The sequence below is a fragment of the Thamnophis sirtalis genome, unplaced genomic scaffold (genome assembly GCF_051295495.1).
Source record: "Thamnophis sirtalis isolate CommonGarterSnake01/CBP01778 unplaced genomic scaffold, rThaSir2_p1.2 scaffold_6, whole genome shotgun sequence".
In the NCBI taxonomy this organism is placed as follows: Eukaryota; Metazoa; Chordata; class Lepidosauria; order Squamata; family Natricidae; genus Thamnophis; species Thamnophis sirtalis.
In genome coordinates, this window is record NW_028261386.1 from 100,910,905 (window position 1) to 100,923,981 (window position 13,077).

The 13,077-nt window shown below is 34.1% G+C and overlaps 1 protein-coding gene across 8 annotated transcripts in view; it reads left to right on the plus strand.

Annotated features, from left to right (window-relative positions):
* Positions 1 to 13,077, plus strand: part of FAM184A (family with sequence similarity 184 member A) — a 52,344-nt gene that overhangs the window by 19,340 nt on the left and 19,927 nt on the right. For 6 of the 8 annotated variants that reach the window (XR_015697057.1, XR_015697058.1, XR_015697059.1 and 3 more), the window contains 6 exons: positions 233 to 430; positions 3,730 to 3,852; positions 6,179 to 6,340; positions 7,375 to 7,500; positions 7,868 to 8,014; positions 10,443 to 10,484. Coding sequence is in view for 5 of the 8 variants with exons in the window: in XM_087718563.1 (XP_087574689.1) it covers positions 233 to 430; positions 3,730 to 3,852; positions 6,179 to 6,340; positions 7,375 to 7,500; positions 7,868 to 8,014; positions 10,443 to 10,484 (798 nt within the window). In the remaining 3 variants the exon portion in view is untranslated. The remainder of the gene's footprint in view (positions 1 to 232; positions 431 to 3,729; positions 3,853 to 6,178; positions 6,341 to 7,374; positions 7,501 to 7,867; positions 8,015 to 10,442; positions 10,485 to 13,077) is intronic. The other 2 variants (XM_087718564.1, XM_087718566.1) reach the window with 1 other exon arrangement.

A 13,077-nucleotide genomic window follows, 5' to 3' on the forward strand; every position in this document is an offset into this window, starting at 1 on the left:
CTGCTATATTAAGTAAGCTTCTATGTGAAAGTTGAAGGAAAGAATCTGAAGACTTGATTGCCTTATCATTCCAACATCATTAATATATAAATGATATATATATGATATAGATTAGATATTGCACGCATAGGAAAAAAACCACAATGACAACTTAATATAACGAACTCAAGACTATATAGTTTTCAAAATACATTTATCTGATTTTGATTCTGTTGTATTGTTTAAATTAAAGAGAGTAAATGAAGCAAGGGAAACACAACGAGAATATTATGAAAAGGAGATAATGAAATTGCAAGTCAAACTAGAAGGAGAGACTACGCAGATAAAAGAAGCTCATTCCAAGGCTTTGGAGGAGTTGGCATGGAAACATAATACTGCTCTTGAAGCAGCACATAACAATGCTAATAAGGAAAAAAAGAAATTGCAAATGGTAAGAGAAATATATATGATTGTTCCTGTTTTACTTTAATAACATATGTTGAGTTGTGTTTAATTGTAATAGCAGATTTTAAGTTGTTCCACATATTTTGCAGCAAGAAAATTTCTAGCTTCACAGATTATTTTAGTCAGATAGAATAGACCAGTGATGGCGAATGTTTTTCTGCTCGGGTGCCAAAAGGGTGCACGCACTCCTAATAGCACCCACATGTGTACCCACACTCACAATGCAATGCCATCCCCCCTGGCACATGCATGCACAACCTCCCTGCACCACCACCCCCGCGCATGTACGCAGGGCTCACTGAAGCCTCTGGACTTCCAGTAGGCCCGTTGGGTCTTTTTTCGTCCTCCCCAGGCTTCAAGAAAGCCTCCTGAAGCCTGGGGAGGGCAACAAACGGCCCAACAGGCGTACCAGAAGCTCGTAAATGAGTTCTGGTAGGCCAGTTATGCCCATTTTTCACCATCCACAGACTCCAAAGGCTTTCCTGAAACCTGAGGAGGACAAAAATTGCCTCCCCCTGCCCTCCGGAAGGCAGAAAATCAGCTGGCCAGTGCACGCATGCGTGCCCTCAGATATGGCTCTGTGTGCCTCCTAGGTTCGCCATCATGGGAATAGACTGTTAATATCAATTAAATAACCCAGACAACTCTTTTTTATTGCTGATATTTAAAAAGATTAATTACATTTTTACACCGCTCCTATAAATGGATGATTATGGATGACTGGAGTTTCATGTAAGACTATGGATTGGGATTGTTTATAAATTCCAGAAGGACTTCAGATTGGTAGTAAGTAATTAGATTCTTGGTCATTAGTTTTGTCATTTGGTCTGCACATCAAATTTAAAAGTAAAACAAAATAGGCAAAATTACAGTTTATTATATTTATTCAAGGGAACGCCATGGCTCAATGGCTAAGACGCTGAGCTTGTCAATCAGAAAGGTCAGCAGTTTGGTGGTTCGAATCCCAAGTGCCATGTAACGGAGCGAGCTCCCGTTACTTGTCCCAGCTTCTGCCAACCTAGCAGTTCAAAAGCATGTAAAAATGCAAGTAGAAAAATAGGGACCACTTTGGTAGGAAGATAACAGTGTTCCATGCGCCTTCGGCGTTTAGTCATACCGGCCATATGACCACGGAGATGTCTTCAGACAGGAGTTGGAAACAACTAGCACATATGTGCGAGGGGAACCTTTACCTTTACCTATATTTATTCAATAATATATTATTTAGATATATTAATCAGATACAATAAAAATGTAGCACTGAAAAAATTAAAATACGTCAAACAATTTAAAAGTTAACATTAAAAGCAATCAGTCTAAAATAAACCAGATTTTATGATTAAATCGATTGGATTGAGAGTATAGCATCATAGACAAGAAATTTTAGGGCTCAGGAATTACTATAGAAAGGTCCTATCCCTTGCATCCATCTTCTCTCTCTAGCTAGACCATTTGTTTCAACAGAAAAAATGTCATGCAGACCAAAATCCCCATTAACGTATATCCTAGGTTTACTTCTTTTATGACTAATCCTAATATTGTAGTCATATTGTAGAATAATCTAGAAGAAATCAGGTCAAATCATCCAAGTTACTGATGGTTATTTTGAATTTCCTTCTATAAAACTTATTTGCTTTCCTTTCTTTAGGAAGGATACTCATTTCCTTTGGCAAAGATAAACTACTTTTATTTCTGAAATATTTTCTTTTCTGTCTTCTATACTTTTGTAAAATTGCTGCAGAAGTTGTCCCAATTTTAGTTACATAAAGAAAACAAGGCATCAAAAAAATCTATCACCATGAAAATGGTTCTACTTCTAAACATATTAACTGCCATTTATTCCGGCTCTCTGTTTCATGTTTATTATCCAAAGAGAAAATAGGTAACTCATTAATTTAATGCTTAATTCACAACTAAGGATAGGGAAGAAACTTTGATGAGGGGTTTTGTAAAAAAAATGGAAATCTAAATAAGCTATCTACTAGATACCTATCTACTACCTACATAGTACTTCACATTAAAACACTATAAAGTATAGAGATTTGGCAGCTTCTTTTATTAAGCTGCAGTTACAGTTGCCCTGATTGCCCAACTCCATCTACCTGTAGAATTAGGTCTAATGTGCCAGCTGTGAAATTGCTGAACTGAATGAACATGGCAGTAGTTACCCATATTTTTTATAAAACTTGATTTTTTTTAATTATTTAAATTATTTATAAGGTCACGCTTCTTGTGTATCATAACCCTGGACAACTCATGGAAAGAGCAATGAAAGCATAAAGAGGTAATGAAACCAGCACCAAAATTCCTGGTAGCCCATAAAAAAGCCCTTTTCCATGCAAGTAACCTTTGTCTGATGACCTTATTCACTTAATAATAGTTCAAAGTTATGGTGGCCTCAGAAAAAAGTGACCTATGATCCATACTTGTATTAATGACTGTCATATCCTCCATGATCACATGATTTCAGCTGGGATGCTTGGCAACCGGCTCAAATTTACAACCAGTTGTAGTGTCCTGTGGTCATGTTATAGTGATTTGTGGTTTTTGGGGCAATTTCCAACAAAAAAACCCTGGTTTTGCTTAACTGTCATCAAAATTGTCATGAAAGTGGGTCTGACTTGACTTATGACTGAAGTGACTTATTAAGAAAGTTTAGTTCCAATTGTTATCATAAATCAAGGACTACCTGTATAGCAATATTTAGATTGACCATACTCTACCATCACCCTTGAGGGAAGAGTCAGCTTTTCAAGGCTTTCTAGAAGGAGAGAAGGCTAGGGATCTGTTAGAGTTCATCAGAGAGGATGTTCCACATGGCAGGAGGTTCTACAGAGATGTTATGCTTTCTAGTCCACCAAATGACAAAACTTAGGGGAAATGATATGGCGCTCACCTACCCTATTTGATTTGGTAGAAAAGGCAGGCACCGCCAGGGAGAGAGATAGTCCTGCAAATAGCTTGGTCTTGTGCCATTCAGAGCCTGAAAGGGGATAACCAATACTATGAATTGCATCCAGAAAGAAACTAGAAACACCTTATGCAACAGAGGTATAATGTAGACTTGATTGATGAATTATCTTTCTCAATAAAAATCTTTCTATGCTTTAAGGTTATCTAGAGAGGACTGCCTTAGATCCATTTGCTCTCTGAAACCAATTTCTGAATTATATGGGAGACTGATTAGGAAAACAGAATTTAAATCGTTAAGCAATATTTTTGAAGAATATAATCAATAAACAGTAGAAGACTTAACATTTTTCTGCCTTGTTTTTTTTTTTTAAGGAGCTGGAGCAGCAATTTGAGAAAGAGAAACAACATTTTGAAGATGAGAAGAATCAGCTTCGACAGCAGTTGGAAAGCCTAAAGGAAGAACTGACAACCAAATTGACTTCCTCCAATCACGAGGTAAGAATCAACATAATCATATTACCTAAATGCTGTGTGCATTCAACTAAGTTTAATTAATGTTTTTTTCTTAATTGGTATTTTAGACTTCTGTTCTGCTTCTTTTTGGCTATGTAGCTATACATATACACATACACACACACACACATATGTGTGTGTGTGTTTTCGTAGATTTTCACGGGTGTATGTATGCTGGTCTTGTTGTATTCAGGTCTTTTCCCAGATTGAGATTGAGATTGTCTTGGCAACATTTCGGCAAGGTCTCACTTGCCATCTTCAGGCTGGGTTATACGCCAATATCTAAACCCAGCTGTGTGGTTGTATCAGGATTGGTGGATTGGTGCTGATTGGTGCTGGCTGTGTGTCCGTTGTTGTTTTGTGTTGTAACGGTGTGGATGGTGGGTGGGTTCATTTGTTGACTATGGCTGAATAAACGTGATGATACCTCCCACCTACCAGACATCTGGAAACCAGCCCTAGTCAACAAACGAGCCCCACCCACCATCCACACCATTACAACACAAAACAACAACAGACACACAGCCAGCACCAATCAGCACCAATTTACCAACCACACAGCCTATCAATCCACTTACTGAAACAAAGCCAGCACTCCACACACCCCCACCAAGATTTATAGAAAGATGGCAACTCAAACCACGCTTTAAGCCGAAAACACCAACCTGAAGATGACGAGTGAGACCTCATTGAAACATTGCCAAGACAATCTCATTCTTACACCGGAAAAGACTCAAATACAACAAGACCAGCATACCATACCCGTGAAAATCTACGAATATATATATATATATATATATATATATATATATATATATATATATATATATATATATATATATATATATATATATATATATATATATATATATATATATATATATATATATATATATATATATATATATATATATATATATATATGTGTGTGTGTTTTTATTTGTGCTGATAAATAAATAAAGGAAGACTAGTATAGATCTATTTCAAGCTATTTAGCTCTCATCAGCTAGCCATATCCTTACTGGGATTCGAACCTGTGCTCTATTGCTTCCCAGGCAGGGAGTTAACCATTTGAGCTACAGAGAACGACTCCTTTTATCAGCCAGCCAGGGTGGGAGGTATATACTTAAAGTCACAACCCCTGGTATGCCCAAGAGTGGGAGGAAGGTCACACTTCCACTCTCTGTCATTAGGCTCGTCACAAGAGTCCATCCAGACAGAAACCCAATATTTTTACTGTTGCCTTTGTTATATTTGTGTTTTTATTTGTGCTGATAAATAAATAAAGGAAGACTAGTATAGATCTATTTCAAGCTATTTAGCTCTCATCAGCTAGCCATATCCTTACTGGGATTCGAACCTGTGCTCTATTGCTTCCCAGGCAGGGAGTTAACCATTTGAGCTACAGAGAACGACTCCTTTTATCAGCCAGCCAGGGTGGGAGGTATATACTTAAAGTCACAACCCCTGGTATGCCCAAGTGTGGGCATACCAGGGGTTGTGACTTTAAGTATATACCTCCCACCCTGGCTGGCTGATAAAAGGAGTCGTTCTCTGTAGCTCAAATGGTTAACTCCCTGCCTGGGAAGCAATAGAGCACAGGTTCGAATCCCAGTAAGGATATGGCTAGCTGATGAGAGCTAAATAGCTTGAAATAGATCTATACTAGTCTTCCTTTATTTATTTATCAGCACAAATAAAAACACAAATATAACAAAGGCAACAGTAAAAAATATTGGGTTTCTGTCTGGATGGACTCTTGTGACGAGCCTAATGACAGATATTACAAGTGATAATATTAACCACATTTTATTTCTGTCATATACATATATGCACATGTGTATAGATTACAGATGAATTTCTGCTGTCAAATGTGGTTAATATTATACACTTTCTGGCTATGCACTATTATTGTTGGATTTACTTTGTGGGGATTATTCCCTCCCTTATTTCTTCCCTCAGACTTTGATATAACTTTTCACTAGTATTTTCTATCAGAGCATACTGTATGATGCTGGTAATAAATATGTTATTTATTACCAGCATCATATAACACATACATAATGTGTATGCATTTAGTTTTTCTAAATGGATAAAGAAAACAACTGAATGTTAGAGATATATTATGTCTTCATTTGTTTTACGTGTTTTAAGAACAATTTTTTAATTAATTTTGGGTTCAGTATATTAAAATGATATATAAGTGAAGACCAAAAATGTAAAATAAGTTCTGAGAATCTAAATATACGTTCATCAAATCTGATTTCTTTTTTTAATAAACAATCATTATTTTCTTTCTGTATTATAGGTGGAGCATCTACAGGATGTCTTAAAAAAAAGTGAGCAGGGCCTTAGTACTGCAGAAGGGCACATTTCTAGCCTCCAAGAAACCCAAGAAATATTGCAAAAGGAATTAGAACTAACCCAGGCAAAACTAAGAGAAACCGCTGACTCCTTGTATAATGTTGAGGTAAATGCAGAATTCTATCAGATGTATTCACTCCATTAGGCAAGCTCAGGTGGTCATATAACCTTCCATGCCATATATGGAGTAATATATTTTATTTTATTTCTTGAATATGATAATGATTTTCAGCCTAATTAGAAGGGTGTTAGACAAAATATGATATTTCTATTAAATAATGCTTGCTAATACACTTGTTTGCAACCTTGGGGTTTACAATAGATCTACCTTAGCAGTAGTTGGCAGGAGCAAATGAAAGTGTTGCTTTCATGTTCTGCTAATGGTTTTGCTAAGATGTTGGTCAAACTAGGCTTTATTTAGCAAGTATTGTATCTTTCATATATAGGTCACATAGTGGTTAAGCTGTGGGTAAAGGTCTGTCTTATATACATATCAATATTTTGCAAAACTGTTCTTACAGTTATAGACATGATTCTGTGATCTCCCTTCTAATATATACATAAAGCCGATGGGTGAGCTCACCCATGACCATGGGGTGGGATATCATCAGTACGCTGATTATACCCAACTATATATCTCTGCCCTTGGCAAATTAAGTGAGATGGTGAATATCTTAGTGTCCAGAGCTTGTGAAGGACTGAGTGGAACATGGTAGGCTTCAACTGAACATCAACAAGACTTAATAGTTTTAGGGTCTTACTTTTTCTAGGACTACGCCATTTTGGCATTTGGGATGGGATGCCATCTACGATGACACCAGGCCTGGGAATCTTTGGGAACTGGAGACATTCTTAAGATGATTGATATTCTTCCTTTTTCTGGGATTTGTATATTTATTTTTCCTCTATAATGGTCTCATTGTAACAATTACATTTTATCATTCACCGTGATTTATTTTATTTTATTTATATTCTGTGTTATTTAATTGCTGTATGCTACCTAGATTTGCTTTGTTTGAAATGGGCAGTCACATTAAACATTTCCATGTTAATGAAAAAATACTAATAATTCTGCATTTTGAAATGCATTAATGTTATTTCTTAGCATAATATTGTTATAGATTTTTATTTTATTTTAAGGGGGAATTAAATCAGGAGAGACAGCATCATGAAGCAATGATTGTAACCATGAGGGAAGAGGAAAAATTAAAACTCGATAGAATGGCTCGTGACCTGGAAATAAAATGGACAGAAAATCTTCGGCAAGTATTGTTTCCATTTATTTTCTCTTTTAAAGAAATGTGAATCTTAATAAAAAGGAGCCAATTCAGTGCAGTAGTTAAGGCATCTGGCTAAATACCAGGAGACCTAGTCCTGCCTTAGGCATGAAGCCTGTTGAATGACTTTGGGTCATTCCCTTTCTCTTAACCCAAAGGTAGTGGCAAACCACTTTAGAAAATCTTGTAAAGAGAACTGTAGGGACTAGTCCAGGTAGTCACCAAGAGTCAAAAACTGATTCAAAGGAACAAACTTATAGCTTAATAACAATGTTTTGACCAAGACTGTGCATTTCAACAAGGTTCCTACAATGTTTTAAATAGTAGAATAAGTTTTAGCTCTTTTTTTTAGGCAGGAATGTACAAAGCTTAGAGAAGAATTGAGACTTCAGCATGAAGAAGATAAAAAGTCAGCAATGACACAACTCTTGCAATTAAAGGAGAGAGAAAAAAATGCCGCCAGAGATAGCTGGCAGAAAAAAGTAGAAGATCTTTTGGATCAGGTAACCAGAATAATTAGTTGATAAATTAATGTCACTTTTAGATTAATTGAATTGAGATTTTTGTTGCAAAATTAATTCTCTTAAAATTTGATAAAAATAGTTGTTAAATTTGATATGAAATGTGTAGATTTCTCTGTATGAATATATGACTCAATATTGTTTTATTAATTATTAAAAATAGGAATGTGCCATACAACCAGCACACTAGAATGCTGCCTATAAAGGTTATGATATCATTCAGTTCTGCTCAATGTATAATGTTACTTTAAAAAAACAGGCAGGAACCATTCCAGATTTTTTTTAAAAAAAATAAGTAAATAAGTTAATAGGTTCTATATAAATAAATCAATATATTCAATTACAGAGATGCAAAAATCACAGTAAAGGACAAGTAAGAAATGTATTGAAGCTTATTCCAATACAGATAGTCTTTGACTTATAACCACAATTGAGCCCAAAATTTCAATTGCTAAGCAAGACAGTTATTAACTCAGTTTTGCTCTATTTTATGGTTTTCTTGTCACAGTGGTTAAGTGAATCACTGTAGTTGTTAAGTTAATAACATAGTTGTCAATGAATCTGGCATCCCCATTCACTTTGTTTATCAAAAGGTCACAAAAGATGATCACATGACTCTGGAATACTGCAACTGTCATAAATAAATGTCAGTTACCAAACATCCAAATTTTGATCATGTGACCATAGGGATGCTGCAACAGTCATAAATGAAAAACGATTGTGTCACTTTTTTCAATGCTGAACATTGAATAGTTACTAAATGAATGATTGTAAGTCAAGAACTACCTGTGTAATTGTTAGCTGATGCACACATTTCTTCTGCTAGCAGACACGAGGAAGCATGTATCTTTTTTTATTCTGTCACATGTTTTAAGAATTTCAAATTGAAACCTTTTGTGTTTCTTTTTCTGAAAGAAGTAATTTAGCTTCATCCATTACTAGTATTACGTATCATAGCTAGATACTGAAAACAATAACTAGGTATCTGAACACAAATTAAAATCCCAAGAAATAATGTATACACTAAGATTAAATAGGATATGGGATGTACATTTGTGTGTTCAATTTACACATTTTAGAAATTAATAGCAAAAGATAATTTTAATTCTGAAATCCTTTAGAACAATCCCAGTAATTCCTAGGATTGTTCTATTGAATTCAGTGGAAATTCTTCCAACGATACAAAAGTAAGACTCTATTGGTAGATAATTGCATAATAGCAAGAATTCATGCTTTCATCACTAAGAAAAAATAAAATGGTTGTAGAATGTCCAGTAAAATGAGCAGCCATACTGAATAAAGTTTGAACTTGGTTTTTAAAGTATGTATCTGGAAATATATCAGCCTACTTAACCCCAAGTAGTTGTGGTTTCTTCTTCTTAATTATGGTGTCATAAATGATTTCATTTTCAGTAAAGGAAGCAGGTTTTGTCATTTGCCAAGATCTCCTAGTTTTTCTGGATTAGAGTATTTTTTAATGGCTGAGATTTTCTGAATTAATTTTATTATTAGCTAACGATTCCTATGAGATTGGTTCAGCAGCTACAAATAATAGTTTGATTAGTACATAATTTTAATAGTGAACTGATCTCTTTGTAAATTGTGATTTTAATAAAACATTAATTAATAATTTAGGAAGTATCATATCATAGATCAGTAAGCATTTTAAGGTTGTTAATAATTTGATTGAAAGAACATATGACTAGAATGAATCATGTATCCAACAGTGAAATTATCCATTATTCAATTTTAACAAATATGGTCCTCATATCCATGTTACATTTAATGTATATGGTGATGTACCCCTTATACATGCTGACAATACATCTTTAGTTTGTTAATAAATGGCAGGATATAATAACTTTCAAGTATAATTTTGCTATGGAGTAGATATTATAAAGTAAAGTTCATATTTAAAGAAGGAAAGAAAGTATTTATGAATTAAGTTGGTATTGGTAATAGTAAATTATGATGCAAAATTATTTTAGAAGTAAAAAATTGTATATGTTCAGTATTGAAAAATGTAACTGAACTCCCCCCCCCAAAAAAAATCTAAACAGATATGCTAAGAAATATATTTGCCAGTTTTTCAGGAAATTATTTATTACATTTTATGCAGAATACTATTTGGGCTAAAAGATAAAATACTTTCATTTAGAAACTATATAATTCTGAAATAATTTAGATATTTCTGATTTTTATCTTTAGATTCAAAACATTTTTATTAAGTAGATTTTTAGAAATGTTCAGAAGATTTATAAAACCATAGCAAAACTGTTCTGTATTAGTTTTTCTCAACATATTTCCTTTATCATATCAATATGAATGTTCTGTCTTTTACTGCCCCTTTTTATTCCATCTTAGTTATTTCTGAATTATTTCTTTTATTCTTGTGATCTTTTCTTCATAGCGGCACTATCTTGGTGAAGCTTTGCATAAATCTATCAGCAATGTAAGTGAGTTGCACTTACAGTTTGTAATAGCATACAAGGGCATGCCTGTACTTTTCAGCTTGCACACTGGGCAATGTTGCTTTAAAATCTAACCCTTTGAAATAAAATAATTAAAATATTTATAGAAAGAGATTACATATTTTCATAAAAATCTGTGACCTGCTTTCACTATGTCTGTATTCATATTTGCTATCAGATATCAGTCATTCTATATATTGAAAAGAAGCTTACAGCTAATATATTTGCAAATTACATAGCCTTTTTATAAAGCATGAACTAATGCGACTCAGTTATGGATGAACTATTATAAATCTTGGACTTCTGATATTCAATTATTGTAGCAAATATTTTACGGGCAACTTCCTTTAATATGCCACTTTTTGGTAATGCAAAATATCTCTTGAACTACAGTATCATAGATTTGCTGGTATTTTTTTCTGTTTGGTGCAATCCTATAGATGTTTCTTCAAAAATAAGAAACTTTGAGTTCAGAGATTAGGAGGTATAAGATTGCAATCTCCATGGCTGTAATTTTTGAGAAGATTATAATCATGGCTTGCACTTTGAGATGATGACTTATAATTTAAAAGTAGCATACACATATCAAGAAAATTTATTGTGGCAGCCTTTCAATTTTAAACAAGGTATTAGGTCATATGAATGCTCAATTCCGGTAAAAAAAAATCAAAAATATTACGATACATGTATGTGTTCAATCAGTGGTGCAAATAACTGTTCGAGTTGCAGGTTGGGGAAAAAAGAAAATAGCATTTCTTAATGTTATGTTTATGCCTGTGACTAGAGCAGGACAAAAAAGATTGTGATTGAAACTTTGGAACAATTGTTCCTACTTCTAAATGATCTTTAAAAATAATCTAATCTTGAAATGGAAATTGGAATTGGCCCATTTCAAAGCCATAGCACTTTCAGCATACTGTTCCAAAATCATAAGAAACATTCCAATAGCATGGCAAGATATTAGTTTTGTAATTTTGGCCACTAAATACATTTGCACTTCTGTTTTTGGCTTAAAAATTAAAGTGTTAAGTTAAACATATAAGAAAAAACATTAAAATATGCATTTCTAACTCAAGTCAGTACAGGTAATTCTCAACTTATGACCACAGTTCAGCCCAAAGTTTCTGTTGCTAAGTGAGACAGTTGTTAAGTGAATTCCTGCAGTTATTAAGTTAGTAACATGGTTGTTAAATGAATCTGACTTCCCCATTGATTTTGCCTGTCAGAAGGTTGCAAAAGGTGATGCTGGGACATTGCAACTGTCATAAATATGAGTAAACTGCCAACCATCTGAATTTTGATCACATAACCATGGAGATGCTTCAGTGGTTGTAAGTGTGAAAAATAGTCATAACTCACTTTTGTCTGTGCTGTTGTAACTTTGAATGGTCACTAAATGAACTGTTATAAGCCAAGGATTACCTGTATTCAAAATATCAACACGATTAACCAAGTTAAATTAATTTGATAGATTGCATGTTTCATATCTATTTTTGTCAGTCTCTCTTATTTGTTTAATCTCCTTGACGCGATTACCTCCCTAAAACTGGCCTTGAGAAATTTATTAGGATGTGATCTATACAGCTACAGAAAGATTAGAGTTAAAGGTATTGGCAAACATTTGGTATCCAAGCTTGTGAGAGTAAAGCATTTTTCACAGATATAACAGTACCACTGGGAATATTTCTGGGCAAATCTCAATATTTCATGCAGCTTCACAAAATTTAGTCATCCTTTTTCCTGTTCATTTTTCAAAAGGGAATAATAAATTTATAAAATTGTTTCTTTGGTTAAATGGTTTATTTCATGCATGTTTGCATTCCACATTAAATATGTGGGGGCTGAATGTGATTTTTTTGTGGGAGAATGAGGGATTTCTCTTTATACCAAAACATTAATTAAGAATAAGATGTTGCTTGTTACAGTAATACTGTAGGTAATTTTCATTAATACATTGCTATTAGGCATTTTATAAAAAACATGATTCATGCATAATCCTGATTAGTGCTGTGGAATGACCAAGTGAATATGGATCGTTGGCAAAGGGGAAAAATAATGGGGCATTTGTGTGATTAGACTTCTTTTAAAGCCTTATTCAGTTCTGGGTAGAACACAGCTCCTGTGGTGAACATTGTTAAACAATGTGAACAATTTTAGTATTCCGTTGTGTTTGGAAATTCAACGTTCAAATAGTGGGGGAAATGCATCAGATTAGGCACGGGTATACCTTTACTATAGCTGTCAGTATTACCATTAAAAAGCCACATCTTTTCTACAATAGCTATGCATTGCATCCCAAGGTATTTTTTGGATTTTAGGAGGCAATTTCCCAGAAGATTCATTTACTAAAGGGATATTAACTTTAAAATTTCCAGAGATTCCATTTCCTCAAAGGCCTCCATAGCAGAGATCTAGCGAATAAAAGTAAAACAAGACTAATACCCCTTTTACCCTTCAGGCTTTTTGACTTTGGAAAATGTTCACGATATATAGATTTTGTTCTTCCTCCTTGCTTCAAGAAAACTATCTAGTTCTACCATGCAGTTTTCTTATAGTGATGGACTACCAATATAA